Raw genomic sequence first — 25432 nt, forward strand, 5'->3', positions numbered from 1 at the left:
TGTCCTGAGTTATCCTCTAAGTAATTGTTCAGTCATTTGAAAGGGACTGTGGTGGCCTTCCTTTCACAGGCTGCTAACAACTTGCGGAGGTGATTACCCCTCTCAAAAATCTATGGACTCCTTGGTTGCTTCTTTTGAGGCAGCCGTACTTGCTAGGCATTCAGGGGCTCTGAGAAATGAACCTATATTCACCATCCTCTGGTGACTGACTCCCCAGCCTCCTTGCCTTCTACCATGAAGAGTCATCTGTCACTCCGGTGAGGAAGTCCATTCTTCAGTCTATCAGGAGAGAGAAGATAGCTGAAGTTATGACAGAGGGATGGGTGCAAGCAACAGAAATTCATGTAGATTTTAGCTAATTTAAGCAGATGTGATATTGAAACAAAATCTCGGAAGAGTTAGGGTGCTCTCAGGTCTGAGGCTAAGCTGTTAAGAATTATAGAATCAGACAATTCTAAGGACCAAGCCAGAAGAATCAACATGAGGCCAGAGACCTCATCCAGGGGAGACATGGTGGATACCACCGTCATTGCTGCCCCTAGGGACTGAAAACAACTGCTACTCTTGGTGGAATGGATTCTGTTGTATCCCTGAGACTGGGCTTGGGTGGGGGAGCCTCATCCTGTGGCCACACCCTCTCTGCAAGGGGGGTTGGAAAAATGACCTTTGTCTTTTCCAGCTTCTCCAGTAGGAAGACTGCTTTTCCTACAGTGGGGAACTTAAACCTAGGAAGTGAGTTCAGATGTTGAGTCCAAAAGGAGAGATACAGGTGGTCCTTTATATTTGCAGATTCCATATCCCTGGGTTCCACTAACCAGAGAGAGAAAATACTCAGGAAAAAAATTGCACCTATTCTGAACATGTACAGGCATATTTTGTCATTATTCATCCCCTAAACGATATAGTATAACAACTATTTTTATGGAATTTATGCTGAATTTCATATTTTAAGTAATCTAGAGGTGATTTAAAATATATGGTGGGTGTGTATAGGTTCTGTGCAAATACTATGCTATTTACGTAAGGGACTTGGACACCCACGGATTTTGGGATTCGTGGGGAATCCTGGAATCAACTCCCCACAGATAATGAGATAACTATATTTTACCAAAATGGCCTTCCTGGACCTCTGTTGATAGGCCAGCTCTTCCCAGGTCTGATCTTGTCATGTCAGTCACATGAGGCCATCACACCCTCTCAGGATCATCTCACTCCCCATTCCCTGCAAAAGCTATGGTTCTCCTCATTCTCCCTAGATGTCACCTTTACTGTTAATAATCACACTCACCACGCGCCAGAGGCTCTGCACACTATTTCTCTCAATTGTCCAACTACAAGTCTTGTGGTTTATCCCTGGAAAATCAGTGCATCGGAAGGGCCCCAAGAGATGATTTAGGGCTTACCCAACATCCTCCATTTAGAGATCATAAAAAGGAATCCAGAGAGGGAAGCAGCTTGCTGAAGGTCACCCAGCTAGTTAGCACTATAGCACCTTCCTCTCCTCTTTGGAGAAGCCACCTTCTCCCCAACCCCCTGACTTTCTCACGGCTTTGCCTGTTACTGAGGAAACTAGCCCAGGAGGTCAAGCAGAGTCTTCTCTGACACAGGGGATCTCTTTCTCTGGCCCTGGGAAAAGACAGTAATTGCATGGTGAATTCTAAGGTGACCACACTAATGTTCCCAACTTCCCGACTTGCTTCTCTGGCCAGAAGTCCTGATGAGCAGTGACATGGCAGAATCTGGCAGAAGCTGGAGCCCTAACTAGGGTGGCAGATTTTCCCAGAACTGAGCCCAGGCAGCACCCATGAGGGTTACTGCTCTGTTACCCTCCTGGATGGATCCAAGAACCTCGAAACAGTGCACACACGTGTGCACACATCCTGGGGCACAAGCAACATGAATATGCACTAAATGGTGTTGATTCACCTTTGATTTTTCTGAAAAAAATATAGGACAGAAATAAATTAAATGTAAGAATTATCTAAAATGTCACTTAATCAAACACCCCCTCAACCAAGGCTTTAATCAGAATAGCTTTAAAAGGGGCTCAAGCTGACAGACTTAGTTTTATCTTACCTTTCCTTTTTCACAGCCTGAATCAAGTATATAAAGTTGCAGCAGAGGTGGGGGCCCAGGGATGAAATTGGGGCTCACCCAAAAATTAGCTATCTGGGTCCTGATCAGTTGAGATTTTACTGAGGTCTGATTTTACCCAACAGCCAGATTCAGAGAAGAGATTGATCGAGGGCCAAGCAGATGCCAGAGGACCACCTGACCCATTCATTTCTTTTTCCTCCTGCAGGAGGGGACTCAGCAGCTGATTGACACTGGGCGTTACGACACGAGGGAGGATTTCACGGTGGTTGTGCAGCCATTCCTTGAAAAAGTGGACATGCCAAAGACCTTGGTAAAGCCCAGATGTGTCCTGGATGAGTAGAACCCCTAGAGCCACACAGCTGTTCTGAGTGTCGGTGGTGCCATCCCAAATCTCTAAAACGGACTCTTTTTTTCTGCCTGGTGACCAGGACGGCTTGCCCGACAGCTCCTTCTTTGCCCCTGACTGTTTTCACTTCAGCAGCAAGGCTCATGCCCGCGCAGCCAGTGCCCTCTGGAAAAACATGGTAAGATGGCTAAGGGAGGACACGCCCTCTGAGTCCTGTTCCTTCATCTCCTCCACCCCGACCTGCGTCCTGACCTCCGGCTCCGGCTGCCTCTCTCTCACTCCCCATCTTCCTGCTTCTTGCTTCAGCTGGAACCCGTAGGCCAGAAGACGACACGGCATAATTTTGAAAACAAGATGGAAATCGTGTGTCCGAACCAGGTACAGTGAGAAGCATGACCCCGCGACACCTCCAATGACGGCATCTTCTCCAGGTCCTGGCTCTCATTAGGCTTCTTAGTTCCTTTCATCCCAGGCATTCACCCCAGTCCCCGCTCTGCCCACATATCCAGCCCACTCAATACCCCAGGTTATTCATCCAGGGTAACCCCTTCGGTTGACCTGAGAGGGATGAGGATTGTGACTTGGAGGCCCTGGAACATTCCTGTCTCTGCATGGCAGGGAGCCCTGGCATAAATCCAGGCTGGGCCCCACTGTTTTGAGCAAACAAGGAGAACATGGCAGCCAAGTCCAGCTCTTATACTGAAGGCTGGGAGCAGTGGAGAACTTTAGGGGCGATGGGACAGAAGGATACCCAGTCTTGATGTGCCTCCATGACAAACTGGGAAGAGCAAGAAACAAAGAACTAGAATGATCTCTGATTGGATGGAGGGTGGAGGCGGGGCGGAAAAAGGGAAGCTAGAACGAGGAGAGCAGACACTAAGCAGGAAGGAAACGTGGAACAAGACCCCTGTTTCATCCACAAATTGTCAGAAACATTCTTGGAGCTCTGCAGCTGCTGCCCTCATCCCCAGGAGTTCCTCTGTGTACCCAGAAGGGTCCCAGGCGGCCTGACAATGAGAACCACTGTACCGGGGCTTGCATGGGAAAGGACCAAATCCTGAATTCCTTGCAGGAGCAGGAAGGAGTCCATGTGGCTGCGGGGTAGGGTGGGCATGGGGTAACAAGGGAGCCCAGGAAGTGGAGACAAGGATTTCAATTACCAGAAAGAGGTGCACTTTGGGGAAGGGATGGGATGCAGAAAGAGAGGGAGCTTCACATCCCCAGCCAGCGGGGTGGCGATGGAGGGAAGACCTAAGCCTTCCTGGGAGTCACTTGAGGGTTTTCTAAGACTTGGTGCTGGATTTGGATTGTAGAGGCCCCAGTACATCCTGGTAAGAAACCCCCAGTGGACAGCCTGGCTGGCAGAACCTGGGATTGGAATGTAGAGTGGGGGAGGCCAAGGGTGTGCATCCAGGTTCACACTAACTGCAGGTTGGTAAACAGAAGGAAAGCAAACACGCTGCTCTTGTGCCCCTCTTCCCACAGGTCTGGCCGTTTCTGAGCACGTCCAAGAACAGCATGCAGGTATCTGTTGATTGCTTTCTTTGGGCTCAGCAGGCAGGGTGATAGGAAGCTCCTGAGCAGGAACTGGCCCATCAGGGTAGGTTCAGTTCCTGACAGAGAGCCTAGGGAATGGAGGGTCACACCCTTTTATAAAGACCATTCACTGGTCCACACCTGCAGCCAGGGTAGAGGGCACAGTAAAGTCCATCGTTAATGGCTGAACAGGAAACCAGCCAACCAGACCACAGCCCATCAGGATGTCATGGAGACACCCATCCTCACAAAACCGGGGCAGGAGCCGAGGTGTCCTGGGCGCAGATACTGAAGCTCCAAGTCTTCATTGGCTGGAGGAAGAGTCTGAACTGGACTACAGATTATCTCAAGCTGGCTGGTATTCAGAATCACCTAGGGAAACTTCAGATGCCCTTTTGAGACCCTTTCCCAGGTGTAGGGCCCAAGATCTTTTATTATTTTTAAAGTCCTATGGGTATGTTTGGTACCCAGCCGGCCTCTCTGGACCCTTCCAACTCTGAGATTCTGGGATTTATTCTGTTTCCTTAGGCCCATGGGACCTGGCTTCCATGCAGGGACAGAATCCCTTCTGCATCACCGCCCACTTCAGGTATGCCCCCACGACACAGCAGGATCCAGGGCCCTTTCACAAGGACTTACATACCCGTGAGCAGTCTGGCCAGACTTTCCATAGCTAATTGCATGGCACAGTTGTGACTGGTGCTTGCTTCCTATCTGGGGTGTGTACCTGCTTTGCCTTCCTATGACCTATGACAGTGTCATGCTAGGAGCTGTTTGCGTCACCTCTTAGAGGGGGCACAGGTGGAGAAGCCTGTGAGGTTCCAGGGGGTGGCTCAGTCCTGTAGTGTGGTGTAGCTCAGAGGGTAGGCCAGGGAGTCCCACGAGAAAGCCTCCTCCTTGGACTTGGGACCTTAGGCTCTGCAGTCACTGAGCCTACAGTAAGGCCTGGAAGATTCCTTGGGCTCTTCAGAAGAGATTGGGGAGGGGGGTAGAGAAGAGTGAGAGAGGAAAAGGCCCCACATGATTTAACTCAGATTCTTGGTGGAAATTCAAAACCCAGCTCTAAGAGGGCTGTATGCAGGCCCAGTTCCTCACCTCTGATGGTCCAGTGCACTCAGGCCACAGCTGACCTCTCACAGGACCATTAGCACTACAGTGGTGGATCCTACTCTGTCCATCCTTCCTTCCCCTTCTGTCCTTTGGTTTCTCTGCCCTCTCCCCTGTCATAGGTCCAAGGTGAGTTATGGGGAAACTTCCTTCATATAACCTCCGCTTCTGTGGCACTACAGAAGCCCAATCCTGCATGGTCCAAATGTACATGTAGGTTGTGTTTCTGGTCTTGCTTAAAGCAAAAAGCACTAGACTCTGACTCCAGCTTCCTTCCCGCAGACTCAAGAATGTCTGCTTATCTTTCCAGTGCATGCCCTGAGGCCCGCAGATATCCAAGTGGTGGCTGCTCTGGGGGATTCTCTGACTGTAAGGACCTTGGGCCCCGGGAGGTTTGGGCACAACTGGGCCAGTTCCAGGTTCCTTTCCTCCTCATTCCAGGACCCTCACTGCACAATCTTGCTCCTTTGTCCTGGCTCTGTCAGTCCAAGAGAGTGGCAATGATTGAATTTTGCAATTACTTTTTCAAGCAGAAGTGCAGGGGAAATCTTTTCCAGGAATGAACTGAAATGTGTCAATCAGCAGAGGTTTTGAACACTCACCAACACTTTTTTTAAAACATATGCAAAAATATGTCATTTTCATTCAAAATTCTAAACCTGCCTGTGTGGGTGCTCTTTCCCCTCTGGATTATGCTTGATGATTCGTCCCGACCCCCATCTGTTTCCTCTTTGCATGGGCAAGAGGACACCTCCGTAGAGGAAAAGCTCTCCTGAATGCCCAGCCATTGGTCCAGGCTGCCATCCCGGAGCACCATTCTCTGGTGGCACTCTTAAACCTTTGTGACTGCCTTGTGGAACGTCCTGGAGGCAAAAAGGAGAAATGGGAGATTTATGAGAAATCTGTCCACCACAGTGGCTCAAGTCTAGGAGCTCTTCATGTTCATAAAGGACTGAGAAGCATAAAGAGGGAACAATATTATTAACAGTCTCTCTGCGTTATTTCTGAAGTACTTGAGAGTGTTCAAAAGAGTTTTTACAACTCTGATCCAACTTGGCCCCCAAATCCCCCTTTGAGCAGGGCTTGTCCTTAGTTCAGTAAGGAGGCAGTCATGCTCAGGGAAGCCACACAAGATGGCAGCCTGGGTCTTCTGGCTCTGGATCTCATGCTTTGCTCCTGCTGCTATGGTGCCCTGGGAAATGTGTCTTCAGAAGCCCTGGGAATTCACAGCTTCCCTTTTCTCTGACTTTCTGCTTTTTCTGTGGATTTGCTATGTTTCCAAAGGCTGGCAATGGAATCGGCTCCAAATCAGGTGACCTCCTCGATGTCACCACACAGTATCGGGGACTGTCATATAGGTAACGTTAACCTTTGAGACTTATTCATTCTCAGAGCTTGTTTTGGAGGTTGGGTGGGGGGTTTTCTTGTAAATACATAAATCCCAAAGAGCAGGGACTAGGTAGGTCTGGAAAGGGCTTTCAGCAGGAAAACAGATTTACTGTAAAGTGTGAACATTGGCTGGAGGGAGAGGTGATTTGACCATTGATTATGTTTTTATTTTTAAATTGCACAGAAAAAGTAAACCAAGGTTCTTATCAGACTCCTGGGACAGAAAATGCAACAGGAAATGTACCCGAAAGACACCAAATCCCTGAGTCTCCACCTGCCTGCTTCCGTGTCTACATGTACATGTCGATGCTCTTCCGTCTCTGTCTGCGTGTACTTATTCATGTCATTCAGTAGTTGTACCTTTTCCTTTGTGTCTATGTACACATCTGTACACAAAGCTTCTGAGATAAAGTCACAAGCAACGGGCATCCCTGAGCCTACCTGGTGCTGTCACAATGTTAGGAGGTGATGTGGGTGAGGGAGGGAGCTGTACGTGCCCAATTCATAAGTGTCCATTAAAAATTGAAGATACCCAAGGCTTCCCAGGGATGGTGATACCCAGCACCTCTAGAAAAATTAGCATTAGACAAGTAGCAGAGACAAGAAGGGCACCCAGACAAGGGAGTAGAGAATGCAGGTGTTGGGTGAGCAGTGGATGTGGGGATTCCTAAGTTTCCTTCTTTCCTAATAAATAATCCCAGTTCTTGCAAGTAGCTCAGAATTTATCTGTAAAGCAACTAGACCAAAGGCAGCCAGGAGAGTGCAGAGCGCAGATGAGCAGTGGGTGGCACGTGAAGGTGTTTGCTGCCTCACATGAAGTCATGTGATGTATATCAGCCCCAGAATGAGAGGGAATAGGGTGGGGTGATCAGGACTGTGACCGTTCTCTGGCCAGAGCCGAGCACAGTCCCAGAGAGAAAGGTAAAGAGAAAGGCTCTTCTTCCAGGGCAGAAGAGGGAGCATCACACAGCCTGTGGCCACCCACGGGGAGGACAGGGTGTCCTCAGCACAAGAACAGAACCTCTCCTCCCCTACAGCTGAGGTCAGTGCCTTCCAGCTCCCAGGTGCCTGAGTTGCCACGTGTCCCTAGCCCAGTCAATGGTCTGGTCTGAGGACAAAACAGCCTGGATTACTCCTCACTCTCCCAAATTGCTACTGAGACTAGAAGAAAAGGAAGAACCACAGGGAGAGACAGTGGGCTTGTTACAAGGCAGAAAAGGCAGTTGGGGTGACCACCCTTGGTCTCCACTTAAAGAGGGCAGTGACCTCACATCGTAATGTGGGAAAATAGAAAATGAAGCAGGCAAATCACACAACAGGCAGGTAAGCTGCACCTTGTGGAGTGACCCGGGCAAGTGAGGTGATTGGCCCAACTTTGCAGATCGTTCAACTCTCTGGGCTCCCAGGGGTCAGGTACAAAGGCAATCTTCTGCTCAAAGTTTCTTTCTCTCTGCAGCCGTAGAAAAATGCAGTCATTGCTCTCTTCCTTCCAACAAGTGAAATGACTGAATTTTCTAGTGCCAACTCAAGTGCCCCATGATCAATGGCTGCTATCCCTTACCCAAAACTCTTTATTTGTCCTAAGTGTTTCAAATATCTGCTCCCAAATGAACCTATGTTAAAGATGGAAGTTCCAGGTCAGAGGCTGAGAGTCAGATTGAATATTGGTAGACCAGATAGACTAGTGTTTCTCAGAATGTGTTCCAGGGAACTTTTAACTCCATCCAAGAGGGAAAATTCCTTTGTATTTATTGGGAAACATAACCTACCAAATCCTTCCTCTGGAGAATTTATATATATAAAAGGCTCTGAGAAGTGCTTCATGAAAAATCTATTTAAGTTTCCTTTGATCCAACTGTTCCTTTAATTCCAGAACTCTTTGTAATATCTATTAACATTTCTGAGAAATGTCTATGACTGATCTGAGAAAAGCCGCTTTCTGGGGCCATTAAAGATTCTAGATTGTAAATAACAGGCAATTAATGATTCCAGGTAAGTTAAGAATGTAGTTTGATCCTCTTCCACCAAGGAAATAGAGAGTAGAAAGATTGGACCTCATTGAGTTAGGGGAGAAGTAGACCCAGGATTCTTGGGGGATAGTGGCTGTGAGCAGGACCTACAGAAGAGGTTTGGTTGTGAATATTTCAAGGCCCCTTAACCTGTGAGATCAAGCACCAGTGGATTCTTCCAACTTCCCCTAGCTTCCCCAACCAACATGGTGGGTCAGAGGTCTTTAGAGCAAAGCCTTTTCTTCCACTGAAATACATTGGCCGGTTTGGGATCATTCAATGGACCAAAATAAAATTTACTTACCAAAAACAAAATGCATTTCTTTGTTTTTTGTTTTTTGTTTTTGTTTTTTTAATCAACAGTTTAATTTTCAACAAAAGTTATCAAGCATCCACTTACTTTTCTGTAGTGCTCTGTAGGGGAACAAAACCTAGCCGTTGAGCTCAGAGTGTCATAGAAATTACATTCAGTGAAGGGCCTAATGAAGACGAGCTGTTTGACATGGTTCTACTTCCTGTCCTGTTTCCATAGCTCAAAATGACAGCTTAGTTTTCTTCCTCCATATTTACTTGTGTGACTGTCTTATTTTCTCCTAGATCAGGGAGAGATTTTCTTACCATCATCTGCCTTCATCTGCCACTACACTTGTTTTAACACCAAAATACCTTTAAATCAAAAATGACAGTAGAAAGTACTTGATGTGTGTGTTTATGTACATGTCCATGTTTTTGTGTTTGTTGAGGGGGGGGGGAACAAAGCAGAGTTAGAAGGCAGTGAATGGAGGCCATGTGTGGATTTAGTTTTCTTACAAATGTAAAATATTCTGATTTGGTGCTTTTGGTCCAAAGAAAGAAGGTTCAGGAAGCAACTAAAACAGCGGCTTCCTACAGAATTGGAAAAGAATCCAAAGAAGCGCAAATGCCCAACCATAGGTCGTGAGGGGATGGTGGAGAGAGCAAGATAGAAGGGCAGGCCTGATTCAGCTTCTTTTTGTCCACCACCTGGGCTGCTCACTGAGCCTGTGAACTAAGCACTTGACCAGCCTGGTACAAAACAGTCAACTTCATTCCAAGTATTCCTTGAATGAAGAACAACTACCACTGATTGCTGGCCTGTCCTATAGAAGCCTCTCCAGGTGGGCTAGATGTGCCCTGAAAACCTATTGTCCTGGAATAACATCTTGGGATTGGGGAAAGAGGCATAGGAGAAAAATAATAGTAAAAACCATACACCTGAACATCATATTTTGTTAAATAGAAATATTTTTCTCTTTACCTCTTGTACATTTACTCAATTCAAACAAATGAAAAGAAATGAAATATTCTAGAACATGTCTGAAGGTTTAATTGGAGGAAATTAGACTGGGCATTGGAAAGCAGTGATTCTGGCCTCCCTCTGAACCTTCCAGTGGAATGCACCTAATACTGGGCAGAGAAGAGTTTATCTAGGTTCTAAAGTTTTCCAGCTCAGGCTAGGTTTGAGTTACCTTTAGCAACCTAACTAACCTCCATGTGCCTCAGTTTCTCACTCTGCACAATGGACATGGTCACATCTACCTCATAGGCTTGCTGGAGAGAGGAGAAAGAACCCACATAGAAAATCTAAATTATTCTTAGGTATTGACTCCATCTCTCTCTCCCTTACTGACTTCTCACCCCCTCCAGTTCAGGCGGGGATGGCTCCCTGAAGAACGTGACCACCTTACCTAGTAAGTAGCCACCAAGGACTTGAGTCGCTCATTCCTTCTGACCCCCAGGCCTCTTGAGAGCACCCCACTAAGAAAGGAACCGCCATTGAAGTAGGAGGGGAGGCCATGGGCAGGCAGCTGGAGGAGGGGAATGAGCACTGGCTTTGGAGCCAGGTGGCTGGGTCCAAGCTCTGTCCCCTTTCTGCTTATGGGGTGACTGAGGGTGAGCTACCAAACATTATGAGCCTTAATTTTTTTCAGCAGCTCAGGGGATGCTGAGACAGATCAGCCAGGGGCCCGTCACTTCACTGTGAATTGCATAAAAATATTTTTTTTTTAAGTGAAGTGCTCTTGTTGATGTGGCTGTCCCTATCATCAAGTCATTTTAGCTTATATCTCCCTGCAAGCCTTGTGGCCTTCCTGCCTTTCCCCAGGAAGCATGAAGATGATGGGGACCTCGCTGTGGGGATCCTGGGCTGCAGGGGACATCCGGCCTTCCTTTCTGAGATCTCTGTGCCCTGTCCACCCCTCTTCTTTCAGATATCCTCCGGGAGTTTAACAGAAACCTCACAGGCTACGCAGTGGGTACTGGTGATGCCAATGACACAAATGCATTCCTCAACCAGGCTGTTCCTGGAGCCAAGACTGAGTATGGCGTGGGGCGTGGGCAAAGTGGGGGAGCAGAGGAGGCACACGGTCCCTTTGAGATCACGTTGCCCACTTCTGTGCACAATGATTTCAGAGGCCAAGGCCACTTTCCCTTCTGTCCCTGTGACCAAGGTGGTAGCAGGGAGGCTGGAGAGGCTGTGCCCTGGGAAGGCTCTCCACAGCAGTTGCCCATGCCCAGCCAGGCTTCACGTGTGGCATTCTCTAAGAGCTGAACTAACTGACCAACTTGCCCAGTTTTTACAACTTACCTCAGCACAGTGGTGCAGGAGAAATCCACTCTTCCCAGAGCCTCAGAAGTGGCAATTCCCCAAAAGTTCAGGCAAAGCCCACCAAAGTGATAGGCAAACAGAACCTCGGCCTGGGAGGCCCCTGGGCACCAGGGCATGACCTCTCCCTCACCCTGTTATGGAGCTATCAAGAAATGAAGTAGAGATGCCCAGAGGCTGCTGAGGCACAACTGCCTGGCCTCTTGTGATGGTCTCCAAAGGGGGCCCTCTGCCTGCTCCTGGAGGCCCCAGAAGCCTGGGTCTCCTGTCTCAATCACCTGAGCCTCTGTCACATGATCATCTAGCTCAAGCCTAGACCCTCTTGTTGGTGGGCAGGGCCCCCAGATATGCTCAACAGCCTGGGAAGCCTCTTTCAGGAAACAGAGCAGCTCAGGACACGTGGTCCCACCATCATATCCCAGGAGGTAGTCATTCCATGGGTATGCCACTCAGGAACATAACAAGAAGTGGGGGTCAGGTGCCCAGGACCAATTCCTTCCCTAAGCATAGGCTGACTATGTGTTTACTCCCCACCTTCTAAAAGAAGCATTTAGATAAATTCACAAAAATAATATATTTAACGTAAGAGAAAAATCATAGCCATTGAGGGAAACAATTATGTCTGTGTGAGCATTTTTATGGTTATTGGGCTTGAACATCAAACTCTCAATTTCCTGGCAGCCAGAGGGGAAAGAGGAAACATGAGAAAACTTTCATAGGACTAATTGCAAGGTCTATAGTCTTGCAAGTGTTTCAAAAGAAACAAGTGGCTTTTAGCCTGGAATCCTAGAAGACATTTTGCATGTGAAGCTCTAGAAAGGAGACTGTGAGCAACAAATGTAATTGGCCCGCACTTTTAACTATGACTTTAGGATAAACACATATCTGGCTTTTCAAATGATAATTTGTTATAATGACTCTCTAGAAGAGGCAAGTAGATTCTAGTCTTTGAGCGTTAGGATCTCTGCCAGCTCATGCAGTAGGGATGATATCATAGAAGCCTCTAGTTTAGATCCTTTAGGAGAAAAAATAAGGGCATGTTCTACAACAGAAGGACTGAGTTTTCTCTCTTTCTCAGGCAACTTGCAAACCAAGCCCAGACTCTGGTGCAGAAGATGAAAGATGATCACGTGAGTCAGATTTAATTTAAGGTTGTTTATATAAACATTAATTTTCTAACCCAATAAATTTGCCCCCAGATAAAACAGTCTACCATGTAAAGCAGTGAGACTCCTGTCACCAGAGGCACTCAAACAGTGGTAGTGCAGATCCCTGTCCAAAGACGCTATGTCAGTGGGGAAAGGGTTGTTGCTGGTCACAGTGACCGTGAAAGTCCCTCCTGATGCTAAGATCCTGTGTCTTATAAATAAACCTCTAAAATTCCAGCAGCTCTGAGATTCTGGTTCTATAAGTTCAAGTGGGCAAGGAAGTCACAGAAGGTCGAATGGATTTCTTAGAGCTGTGATGTTTTTGTTTGTTTCTTGGAAATCATCAAGCATCTCCCTCCCTCCGTGTAGAGAATCAGTTTCCATGAAGACTGGAAGGTCATCACAGTGCTGATTGGAGCCCGTGATCTATGTGACCACTGCACAGATTCGGTAATGGGGGCGGGGTCTGTGCCTACTCCTTGCTCCTGACTTTGACTAGATTGGAGATTCTAAGAACAATCCCTAGAACCAACCCGAGGACTGTCCAACCACACCTTTATCTGCATGCACACACGCATACACACACACACACATACTCGTGCATGCCCGCTTCTGACTCTACAACCCTGGGGTTCCTAGTGCCATCTTCATATCCCAGGTGACAAGGCAGCAGGTGGCTGACATATGGTGCATCTTCTCCCTTTTCTTACAACTCAAGATCTCAGAGAAGAATCTGCAGACACCACACAGTTGGGAGAGGGTGCTCCACTTTCTGCTCCTTTTTAAAGCTCGGGCTGCAGGCTCCTGTCTTCTGGCTGCTTGGTCTTTGACAATGGCGAGCAGTCACCTCTTCAGCTCCGATTCTGATGTGCTGAGCTAGTCACTCTCTGGAGGCCACAGGAAGAACAAGTCCCTGGGGCTAGAGCCAGCAGAAGAGCCTACAACTGCCCCTCTACACTCTCATCCAAACCAGTAACTCCTCTTCCTCCCTTGTCTCTTTCCAGAATTTGCATTCTGCAGCCAATTTTCTGGATCATCTCCGCAATGCCTTGGACATCTTGCACAGAGAGGTGGGTGGGGGCTCCCAAGGTTGAAGGTAGCTAGGGAAAGAATGGTGGAAGTGCCCCCTGCCTTCAAGGAGAGAGCCAAGAGCACAGGCTCCTTCCCTGTCCAGAGGTTGAAGTCCACTCCCAAGCATGTTTCATTCTATGTGGAGTTAATCCAGAAGGATCTGAGGGTTTTATTTTTTTGGGGGGGGGAACGGTACCGGGAATTTAATGCAGGGGCACTCAACCACTTAGCCACATCCCCAGCCCTACTTTGTAATTTATTTAGAGACAGGGTCTCAATGAGTTGCTTAGCGCCTTGCTTTTGCGGTGGCTGGCTTTGAACTCATGATCATCCTGCCTCAGCCTCCTGAGTCGCTAGGACTGCAGGCATGCGCTGCTGCGTAAGGCAGGATCTCAGTTTTGAAGAAATGAAGGCAGTGCATCCCCCCACCACTATTCCTTGGAGGCAGCAGCTGAGTGACACATAATCTGGGCTCTGCATTCTGAGCCATTAGAGCAAGCTCCTATCTGGTTCTATACCCATTTTGTGTCCCCCTACCCAACTGCCATCTCCTGGCAAGGGCAAGTTGCCCTGGCTGCCCAGGAAGGGCATATTATGACCACTAGATGCTCTGCTGAGTGGCTGAGTCCCTGTGCCTACTCAGCAGAGTTAGGCCAGGTTGGGCTAGCAGGAACTGGTCAAGGGCCAGTGGCCTGGCAAACAGATCACCTGTCTCACCAAACATAGAACCAACCGGTGTCAGCTCACTAAATGAGGCTGAACAGAGCTGAGTTCTCAGCATTGATTGTTGGCTCCAGGAGGGGCCACTTCTGCTGCAGCCCACCGGGCAACCACACCCTAGTGGGGCATGTAGTGTCCTAGGTGGTGGCCCTGTATAGATTTCTCTCAGAACTGCAGCCAAGAGATACACTGACCTGGAGGTCTAAAGGGAACTTGTAACTGGCTCCTACTTCTCAGGGGCCCGAGGCAGCTTGAGGAGGAAACCCGGGAGCCCCTCGCTCATCTGCAGCTTTGCCCTTAGGTGCCCAGAGCCCTGGTCAACCTTGTGGACTTCATGAAGCCCAGTGTCATACGGCAGGTGTTCCTGGGGAACCCAGACAAGTGCCCAATGCAGCAGGCCAGGTAGGCAGTGCTGACAGCCCCGGGCTGGAGACACCCTTACCCCATGGTCTGGCCCCCATGCAGCAGTGACTCATCCGGGCCTTTGTGACTTGGTCTGTCTGTGTGTCCATGTCTATAAGAGAGGACTTGTGTCAGAATCATCCCCTTCTGGGAGATAGAGCTTTGACCCAGCCTCCACTCACCTGATCCCAAGGTGCTAGGTAGGAACTTCTGTGACACCAGGAGCCACAGGGCTGGTGTTTGGGAGACCCAGACTATGAGGGGGCAACACCCAGGGAGGTACGTGTATGTGATCAAACATAAGAGAGTGGGGGAAGAAATTCACAAGTCAGTTACTGATGGGGAAGAAGAGGACTGGGAGGGACACATGGGAACTTCAAACTGGAATTGTTCACGGCTTCCACTGGGTGGCAGGTACATGGTGTGTTTCACTATTCTTCGTGCCTCATGCACACCTCCAGCAATTTAACAAACTCTACAGAACTTACTGTGTGCCAGGCACTGTGCTAAGAGCTTTAGAAACACAGCTGGCTGGGGCTGGAGTTGTGGCTCAATGGTAGAGCGCTTGCTTGGCATGTGTGAGGCCGGGGTTCGATTTTCAGCACTGCATACGAATAAATTTTAAAAAATAAAGGTCCATTGACAACTAAACAATATTTTTTAAAGAGAGAGAGAATTTTTAATTTTTAGTTTTTAGTTTTCAGTGGACACAACATCTTTTATTTTAGTTTTATGTGGTGCTAAGTATCGAACCCAGCGCCCTGCGCATGCCAAGCGAGTGCGCTACTGCTTGAGCCACATCCCCAGCCCAAAACAATATTTTTTAAAAAAGAAAGAAAGACATACAGCTGGTTCCTGACTTAGGATTAGTGGCTTTATGATGATGCAAAAGTGATTCACACCCTGAAGAAACCATACCTGGAATTCTGAATTTGACCTTTTCTGAGTTTGGTGGCATGTAGTACCACACTCTCGGGTGCTTCTGGGTGTAGCTGTGGACCATGGCCCACAGGGTACTGTAGTCACCATGGGAAACAACCTACATGCTACAAGTGAGGTGTGGCTGAGCTGTTATGTTGGGCAGGTTAGATGCCCACGATGCACTTCTTTTTGTTGTTGTTGTTCAATATATCTATCTATATCTATATCTATTTTTTAGTTGTAGTTGGACACAATACCTTTATTTCACTTATTTATTTTTATGCGGTGCAAAGGATCAAACCCAGGGCCCTGTACATGCAAGGCGAGCGCTCCACTGCTGAGCCCCAGCCCCGTAACAACGCATTTCTGACGTGCTATTTCACCTTACCAAAGGCTCATTGGGATCAGCCCCACCGTAGGTGGAGGAGCATCTATAATCTTTCCTTTTAACATTAAGGATGGACGAATGTGAACAAATTCATATAAAACAAAAGGGGACGGCGTGGCACTGAAGCAGGTGTCTGAGGGTAGGAGCATCGGAAGCCCCCAAACTCCTGCTCCAACACTAGAGGATGCGTTTTTAACTTTTTAAAAAATCAAACCTTGCATCCTTATGGCCTAAAGTCCTCTCTCATAGTCTGTTGCAGGCCCAGCACTGCCATCCAGTGCGGGCACCGTGTGAATATGGGCCCATGCTTCTTCCAGCTTCTTCCCCAGACACTCTCTCCAGTACCCTTTTTTTTTTTTTAAAGAGAGAGAGAAGAGAGAGAATTTTTTGAGAGAGAGAGAGAGAATTTTTAATATTTATTTTTTAGTTCTCGGCGGACACAACATCTTTGTTGGTATGTGGTGCTGAGGATCGAACCCCGGGCCGCACGCATGCCAGGCGAGCGCGCTACCGCTTGAGCCACATCCCCAGCCCCCCTCCAGTACCCTTAAAACCTGCCCCTGGGCAGGTGCGTTGGAGCCTCAAGGCACGTGTGCTCCTAAACCAGGGGTTGAGTGAGCCACTGCACCCTGACCCCAGGCAGCCAGAGCGGCCCCTGAACGAGTGTGGGCTCTGAGTTCTGCTCTTCCTTGCGCAGCATTTTGTGTAACTGTGTCCTGACCCTGCGGGAGAACTCCCCCGAGCTGGCCAGGTTGGAGGCCTTGACACAAGCCTATCAGGTGAGACAGAGAAGGGCACCACCCTGCATCTTCTCCCCCAGGTCACTCTGACACCACGGCCCAGGGCCCTGGGGAGGGGAGGCGCAGGAAGGAAGAGCTATGCAGGGGTTGAGGAGAGACACGTCACCCTGGGCGCCTTCTTCTGCCTCGCCTGGTTGAGTGTCTCAGGTGCCCTGTGGGAGCCATCCCAATGGCATCCAGTGGCAAAGCTCTCATGGCTGAGCTTAACCCAAATCTTGGCCAGTAGCCCTGCATGGCTGTGGACCACCCTAGAGGCCCACATGCTCCTGTTCCTCTGATTCTCAGTCCCCTTGCTCCCAATCGCCCCCACAGGCAGGCTGCAGGAGGGAGGCTGCAGGAGGGAGGCTGCAGGAGGGAGGCTGCAGGAGGGAGGCTGCAGGAGGGAGGCTGCAGGAGGGAGGCTGCAGGAGGAAGGCTGCAGGAGGGAGGCTGCAGGAGGGAGGCTGGGAGCCTGGGCCCCCTGGAGTCTCTTCCCAGCTGTCTATTCCTCGTGGACCTCCTGCCCGGCCCCTCAGATATTGCAGACCACTTAAAACCAAAGCCAAAATGTGATCTATCCAAATTCTCCAGAAAGGGATTGGCCATCGTGCGCATTTCTGTTCTCAAGGGCTGGGCTGAGTCAGCTCTGCTGTCCAGGGAGAGTAGGGCGGGGACGCAGCCCATACCCCCAGCTCCTACACTACCCTGTGCTGAAGGCCCCCATGTGTGCATGTGTCCCCAGAGCAGCATGCACCAGCTGGTGAACTCAGGCCGCTATGACACGCGGGAGGACTTCTCTGTGGTGCTGCAGCCCTTCTTCCAGAACGTGCGGCTCCCCATCCTGCAGGTATACACTCCCTGTCTGCACACACCATGGGGCCAAAGGAGGGCCAGCCACAGGTGCCCTCAGGGGAGGACATAGGAAGAGATGCTACATGCTTCTTCTGTGTGTGTGTGTGTGTGTGTGTGTGTGTGTAGAATGGGAAATGCACGGAGAGCTCTCCAGATGCTATTCTGGCAGGTTCAGTGTCCTTGAACACCTGAGCCACATTCTCAGAGGCAGCCTAATGTGGAACGGAACAGGAGTCCCCATAGCTCCTGAGAAGAGCTCCATTGTGTTGAGCTCTTACTACATGCCAGGCACTGAGCTTCCCGTAGGTAAAATCATCACAACTGCCTATCATCATCTCCAGAAAACAGGGCTGCAGGGATGGGAGGTGTCCTGCCCCAAATCAGATAGGGCATAAGGGACAGAAAGGCCAGATTCAAAGGTATCCAATTCCGCATTATTAACTTGCTGCTATGCACATCATCTTTCTCTCATACATCCCTTCAGTTATAACGTAAGGTTCTGGCCAGGGCCTGTGGTGCATGCCTGTAATCCCAGTGGCTCAGGAGGCTAGCGCAGGAGGATCACAAGTTGGAGGCCAGCCTCAGCAAGGCCCTAAGCAACTTAGAGAGACCCTGTCAAAATAACAAATAAAAAGGGCTGGGGATGTTGCTCAGGGGTTAAGCGCCCCTGGGTTCAATCCCCAGTCCAAAAAGTAAATAAAAATAAAGTAGGGTTCTGGTATTATGTTTTCACCCCCCTGCAAAGGCCTGAGGCTTCCACTCAGAACAAAAGAGATCTGTGAATGGAGAGATAAAGGTTTCATCCCAAGAGACTCTCTTAACTGGAGGGAAGCCAGAAGGAGAACACTTTGTATATCCCACATGCCACAAGAGAGGAGCTGGAGTCATGTGGCACCCTGCCCTGCTTCAGGCTTTGCCCAGGCCCGCCAAGGCTTTGGCTTCCTTCTCCCCATGGAGACCAGCAGGACCAGTGGCCTGTAGGCTGAGAAGTAGCTTTTCCCACCTAGCTGGTCAAGGCTGGAGTGTTATACAAGTGTGCGGAAAAATAAAGCAACATTTTAAAAATTAAATAAGGGGGAACTGTGGAGCCAGAAAGAAGAGAGGGAGGTCGGAATCACCCGAAGCTCCCCACCTGTGGTATTGCACTCATCTCCCTCTTAAGGTGAGCAGGCCCTAGGGCCCTGACCTGGAGCCCTCTCAGGAGGAAGGCATTGCTTGGTCAGTCCCAGGGATGAGATCAACGGACTATGACTCCCTCTGACCCAATAAGATCTTGAGAAAGTATATTTGTCTCTTCCAGAATGGGCTTCCGGATACGTCCTTCTTCGCCCCAGATTGCATCCACCCAAATCAGAAATTCCACTCCCAGCTCTCCAGAGCCCTTTGGGTCAACATGGTAAGATAAGTGAGTGTCCCTGGGGCTCTAGTCTACAGTGGAGCTGCAGCGCCTATAGAATGGGGCCTGGCCCAGGGCAGCAGTGGCTCGTTCATCTGTAGAAATTGATGGAAGGGAAGAGTCTTTTGTTGTTGTTATTTTTAGACAGACATGACTGGAGAATGTATTTTGGCATATTATTCGTACATGAAGTATAACTTATATACTTCATGTAGGGTTCTGGTATTATGTTTTCACCCCCCCCCTGCAATTCTAATTAGGATCCTGTTCTTGTGGTTGTACATGATGCAAGAGTTTCCCTGGTTGTATATTCAAATACAAGGAAAGTTATGTCCAATTAATTCTACTGTCCTTCCTATTTCCCTTTCCCTCCCTTCCCTTCATCCCCCTTTGTGTGATCCAATGGACTTCCAGTCTTCTCCCCTTCATCCTCCCTTGTTGTGTGTTAGCATCTACATATCACAGAGAACATTAAACCTTTGGTTTGGGGGACTGGCTTTTTCACTTAGCGTGATAGTCTTCAGTTCCATCCATTTACTGGCAAATGCCATAATTTCATTGTGTCACATTTTCTTGATCCATTCATCTGTTGAAGCTCACCTAAGTTGGTTCTAGCTTAGCTATTGTGAATTGAGTTGTCATAAACATTGATATAGCTGCATCACTATAATATGCTTATTTTAAGTCCATTTGGTATAGAACAAGGAATGGGATAACTGAATCAAATGGTGGTTCCACTCCAAGTTTTCTGAGGCATCTCCATACTACTTTCCAGAGAGGTTGCACCAATTTGCAGTCCCACCAGCAATGGATGAGTGCACCTTTCTCCCCACATCCTCACCAACACTTATTGTTACTTGTATTCTTGATAATTGCCATTCTGACTGGCATAAGATGGAGTCCTTTAAGGGTCTGCTTGGCCCAGGTTCCCATCCACACTCTCTTCTGTGCTTGGATTGTGCTAAGGGATGCTTTCTACATGAGAGCCAGGCAGAAACCACATTTCAACATTTTTTGTGTGTCAACACTGTGCTAGGCAGTTTACGCCACAGGATCTCCTTTCAGCCCCTCCACAGCCCTGCAAAAGAACGTTAGATGTTTCTGAGGGAACTGAACCTCAGAGAAGCTGAGAGATTTGCTTAGTGCCCTACCACAGACACCTGGCAGAGCCAGGAGAGGACGCCAAGCCCTCTGAAATGAAATTCTGAGCCTTCTCCACAGCAGGACAAATTAGTACTTCAGCAAGGACAAATTAGTACACGTGCATCTCTCTTTTCTTCCCCAATCAGCTTGAACCACTGGGAAGGAAAACGGATACCCTGGACCTGACAGAGGATATCCCCCTGGCCTGCCCTACCCAGGTACTAAAGGAGACCGTCTTTGCACCTTTACAGAAACAAAAGCTTGACTTGCCCTTCCTCCTCATCCTCCAGCCCAGCTTCCACATCGCCCATGTTGCCCCTGAGCTGATAGAGATGTGGGAGATGGGCTTTGGGAAGTGAGGAGGGGACACAGAAGGCAATAGAATGCAGAAGCAGTTCCACCTGTGGGAATGAGCAAAGCAGCCGGACCCAGGGAGGCGATGGGGTGCAAAAGGGGGGGTCTCCAGAGGAGCAAGAAAAGTGGGGAAAGGGCAGAAGGCTTGTTTGGGCAGTGGTATTTGGGACACATGGGGATGTCCCACTGCAGGTTGGAGGGCCTAGGGAGGGACCAGGCGGGCTCAGAAGTGGTGGTCAGAGAGTAGAGAGCCTGGACTGGGGAGTTGCTGGCAGGAGAGGGGCACAGAGGAAGCACCCAAGGGGAGAGCCCAAGCTGTGGAGGAGGGTGGGGAGGACGGGCCTGTAAGGAGGATCAGCTCAGGCTCCTTTTAAGGAGGAATATGTAAGCAGTTGTTAAACTTGATTTCAGGCCTGGGGTGGGGGCAGTGCCCGTTCCCATTGCCTTTAGCTCCCGTTCTTAGGTTCTGTCTTATGGCTTTTTAGCCAAATAAGGCCAAGGCCAGAAAATCCTCTGTGGCAGTAAAAGCAGAGGGCCTGACCTCATCTGGGAGGCTGTGTTTCCCTCCTGGGATGAGCTGCGCCAACCTCTCCACCCTCCTGGCTGAGTAGAGCTGGGGAATGGGCCTGCAGCTCCCCCATGTGTCTGCTGGGGTCCCTGGAAGAGGGGCACCCCTGCCCAGACCAGCCATGGGCCCACGCTCGGTCTGATGTCTTTTAGCCTCACCAGGAGACGATAGTGGCAGTACAGGCCAGGATTGCTGGGTGTGGTGCTCAGAGCAAAGGAGAGTGTCAACCCAGCACCACATGGATGCCTGCAGTCACACCATCAGACACAGGCCAGAGGGCTGGGGCACAGCCAGGTGTAAACCCTTTAATTGCTAGATCCTGAGGAAGTCCAGGATTCTAGGAGGGCCAGGGCAACCTAGCTATAAACTACACTGTAAATATTTAATTGGGGGGGGGGGAGGGCCTGGGAATTGAGCCCAGAATCCAAAGGTGCTAATCACTGAGCCACATCCTCAATCTTGTTTTAGATTTCATTTAGAGACAGGGTCTTACTGAGTTGCTTAGGGCCTCGCTAAGTTGCTGAGGCTGGTTTTGAACTCGTAATCCTCCTGCCTCAGCCTCCCGAGCTACTGGGATTACAGGCGAGGTGCACCACCTCACCTGACTTTAATTATCGTTCAACAATCCAGATAGTATACTATTGACTATCAGCCATAAAAGGGCCTCTCTAAACTGCCCACTCCCCTTCCATTAAACAGGAGAAGTAATAACTCACACCAAGTAGTCATTGCTCGGAGCCTAGGCACAGGGTCAGGGACATCTCTTTCACCATGAACCTCAAGGCAACTGCTGCCACTCTGTCCCTGCCCCCAGACTCGGCAGGGAGCCCCAGATGGGTGGTGCACCAGCCGAAGCATCTGAAGCCACAGTGGGCTCAGCCCCTCTCTTCTGGACGAGGCCCCACTGAACCTGATGGGCCAGGGAGAGCCTATCCAGCCTCCTAGAGCCCAGAGAAGCCCCACTCAGGAGAAGCTGTTGCTAAGCAGCCCTGGAGGCCATTCCCAAAGGGTCCATCTGTTGGCCAGCCCAGCTTTGCTGCACTGTGCCTCGGGTCCCATCTGCTCTCTCCTGAGCCTCAAAGCCATGCAGAAGTCCACCCGCGTCTCTGAGCCGAAGGGCCAGGCAGCATATTTTCATCCTGCCGTGTTTAAACATAGAAGCAACAGGCAGGATGCAGGGGGAGGAGGTGGCCTGGACGAATGAGCCACCAGTGAGCTCCAGTGAGCACCAAGGAGCTTTCCCAGCTCCCCCTCTCCTCCCCCACCCCCAGCCACACTGCTAGTACATTCTGCCGTGCCAGGTAGGGCGTCTCCACAGCACTCTGTGGATTTCTGTTGTATTTCCAGTTTGGACAAGTGGTTTTATAGCCAATTTTAGATTCGTTCTGTGGACTCTATTTTTTCTTCCATGCCTTCACTGGCTCTCTGCCCATTCCTTCCCTAGCCCTCAGCGGAACCATCTGGAAGGTCAGCTCTGTCCCTTTTCAGCTTTTCTTCTCAACCTGTCTTGTCAACAGAACCACCTCCTCCTTGAGACGGATCCCTCCCTGGGCTGTGGATATTCAGCCACCTCTCACTCCCCTTCTCGTCTCTGTGAACGACCCTGCTCTCTTCTCCTAACCCGGACAGCGGAGACCTTCTCCACTGTCACGCCCCGGGCCTGTTCTCTTCTGTCCCTCCACAGCCCCTCACTCAGAGATCTTTTTCATTTCCGGGATTTCCTGCTGAAATTTCCTTACCATGGATTCCTCTGTGTCTTCATTTTTTCTTTCCTAAACTCCAAACATGTATTTCCACACCTTAAAACACGTTTCTCCTTGGAGGTGTAAGGTCACCCCCATGTGTGGTCAGGGAACCCACAAAACAGGGAACCAGAGAGAGGAAGGGGGAGAGATGGGAACGGGAGCGGGTATGAAATGATGTCACCCTATCACAAGAAAAAGCAGAAGTTTATTGGGTTCCCAAAACTTTATTGTTTACCACTTTTTCTATTCTGAAGTACACCCGGGGACACCATTATCTTTTCGATGCTCAGAGCTTCTAAACCTCCTAATCTTGCCCTGACCCCACTTCAAACTCAATAGTCACTCAAAATAGAATTGTTTTGTTTGTTTTTTTGTTTGAGGTACCAGGAATTTAACTCAGGGATGTCTTACTACTGAACTAAGTCCCCAGTCCTTTTTCATTTTGAGACAAGTTCTCACTAAGATGCTGAACCTGGCCTTGAACTTGCAATTCTCCTACCTCAGCCTCCCAAGCTGCTGGGTTTACAGGTGTGTGCCACTGTACCTGGCTGGCCAAAATATAATTGTTTTGTGTGAAGAATGTCTACATAGCAACTAAATGTCTGTCTTCTCAAAGTCTTCTCCTCGGGGCTTGGCATTTGTGTGTTATTTTGCAGGCACCCTGGCTAATGGGATTCTTCCCAGGGCCCATGCACCTGCCCCTCTTTCCATATGTCACTGTTGCATGTAAAATCATCTCATCCTACTTTCTCATCATAAAGCCCCAGAGGGGTGGGGGGCTTAGAGATCTGTTGACACACAGGAACCACATCCCTCCCCAGGCAGCATGGCCTCTGGTCTACCTGCTGCATCCTCTTAAGGATGCTTCTCAAACTGCAGAGGGCTACCCATCAACAAACAGGTGGTGCCATCAATGGAGATAAAGAACCAGCACACTCTGTAGAGTGTGGATTGGAATGCACAGAAAATACCAGAGGGCGTTCCATAGAGCACTGTTATACACCCCCCTCCTATTACCACCCAAGACCACCTCAAGCCATTTCTTGCAGCCCTGGCCCCAAGTGGACATTTCCTCTTGAAATGTGGCCTCCTTAAAGTTGGTGACCATGTACTTTGGTTTGATTTAAGCAGCATAGAAGGGAAGAACAGCACCACTTCTTCTCTCTGGAATTCAACACCTAGTACTGCAGTCAGGATGCTTGTGGCCTGTCCCGTGGCCACTGACTCAGCTGCTGGCCCACAGCAGGTGATCATTTGGGCTCAGCTCTTGGGGCAGCACACTATCTCAGCACAGCTGGGACTAGATTGCTTTCTGGAGCCGGGACTCAGTCCACTTCACTTTCCACCTGCTTGTGCTCCAAACCTCACCCTTGAGAGCCACCCAGACTCCCCCTGACCTCTCTAACATAAACCTGCTCCACTCCAGGCAAATCACTGGGACTCACTTCTGCATAAAGTGTCAACGAAAACAAGCCCCGGGACCCCAACTCTCCTGAAAACCACTGCCTGGACCTGTTCTCATGGTGCCTGCACTGACCTCACTCCCTGCCTCATTTTAGTGTCACCTTGACCTCTGGCCCCTTCAATACCATCTCCCCTCCCCCAAAGCCATGGATTTCTTCATCAAATAGATAAGACCACAGAAGCTCTCTGGTTTGACTCTCCATTCTCCCGAAAAGACCGAGATCATCTTTGCCCTCTGCTTCTTCCTGTCACTCTGGAACTAGTTCCAGCCCCTGGACCCTAAGCCCAGGCAGAGCCCCTTTGTGGAGAGAAAATCATAATCAGCACGTGCCGCCACAGTCTCCCGTGGAGGAGCACATGTCCCAAGGACTTGCAGCAGCCCCTCCACAATGGCTGAGCTCGCTGCTTCGCTGCCTCGGAACCTCTCCTGTCTATGCCCCTGCCCCTTGGTAACCTCCCTTCCTCCTGGTGCTTAGAACCCCACTCTTTTTGCGGGAGCTGCTGCACAGGTGTGGGTCATTTCTTACAGACTGCCCTCTTCAGAGATGACTATTCAGGGGACACTGAACCACAGGGACTGATACAGCCTAGAGAGCCGTGCAGACCTGCCATCACAGCCCTCCTCTGTCTTGCACTGTGGGGGGCCATAAGGGGCACACTTCTACCCTTGGCCCTGAGCACTTCAGTGTCCCCTGGTTCATGCTTCAGCTGGGAATGCCGAGACTCAGAGGAAAGGGGGACTTGCTGGTACCTGGGGGAATCAGGCTCTGTGCTGGGGGCTGAGGCTTTGTGTATGTAGACTCTGTCCTCCAAAGTGACCTTCTTTGTGTGGCCTTCAGCGTCTGTTGTAGACCTGGTTCTGGGGTGAGGAGTGGAAGCAGGCCAGAGACTGTCAGTTGGGGGTGGGGGTGCAGCCAGCTCTGCACTCAGACTTGCTCTCTAACCTGGAACAGCTCCCTTCCCCACTCTGGGCCTCGTCAGTAAACTGGGGACATTTGGAGTTGCAAAGTCAACTGTCTACAATGCCAGGCAGGAAGATGATTGCCTTGAAGGGGTCAGGCATGAGACAAGAGGAAGAACCAAAGAGGGCATGCCCCTCCTGAGGGCCCTGAGCTCATCCTCCCTCTCCTCCTCTTCTTCCTCAGTTGGCCACAATAAAGCAAAACATCTGTCTGGGCTTGGCCCATGTGGAGTCAATTTCCATCGTTCTGGATTTCCTTTCTTATTTCCATTTTATTTCCAAAGTTTCAGGCCACGGCCTTTCTAGTTCACCGCAGGTTCTGTGCGTGGTCCCTACCCTGGGCCGACTTTGATATTTCCTGATCTGGGTCTTATTATCTTGATCCTGCTTTGCTCTCATTTTTACATTTCCTC

General features: G+C 49.6%; 1 protein-coding gene across 1 annotated transcript in view; it reads left to right on the plus strand.

Annotated features, from left to right (window-relative positions):
* The window catches only part of Plb1 (phospholipase B1), a 127855-nt gene that overhangs the window by 70325 nt on the left and 32098 nt on the right, over nt 1-25432 (plus strand). Inside the window, exons 25-41 of the mRNA XM_077791736.1 lie at nt 2303-2407; nt 2526-2621; nt 2750-2821; nt 3929-3967; nt 4508-4568; nt 5397-5455; nt 6371-6444; nt 10150-10193; nt 10713-10821; nt 12186-12237; nt 12625-12705; nt 13260-13325; nt 14348-14448; nt 16455-16536; nt 17279-17383; nt 18689-18784; nt 20074-20145. Coding sequence (XP_077647862.1) covers nt 2303-2407; nt 2526-2621; nt 2750-2821; nt 3929-3967; nt 4508-4568; nt 5397-5455; nt 6371-6444; nt 10150-10193; nt 10713-10821; nt 12186-12237; nt 12625-12705; nt 13260-13325; nt 14348-14448; nt 16455-16536; nt 17279-17383; nt 18689-18784; nt 20074-20145 — 1314 coding nt within the window. The remainder of the gene's footprint in view (nt 1-2302; nt 2408-2525; nt 2622-2749; nt 2822-3928; nt 3968-4507; nt 4569-5396; nt 5456-6370; nt 6445-10149; nt 10194-10712; nt 10822-12185; nt 12238-12624; nt 12706-13259; nt 13326-14347; nt 14449-16454; nt 16537-17278; nt 17384-18688; nt 18785-20073; nt 20146-25432) is intronic.

This window comes from Urocitellus parryii, chromosome 12, assembly GCF_045843805.1.
Source record: "Urocitellus parryii isolate mUroPar1 chromosome 12, mUroPar1.hap1, whole genome shotgun sequence".
In the NCBI taxonomy this organism is placed as follows: Eukaryota; Metazoa; Chordata; class Mammalia; order Rodentia; family Sciuridae; genus Urocitellus; species Urocitellus parryii.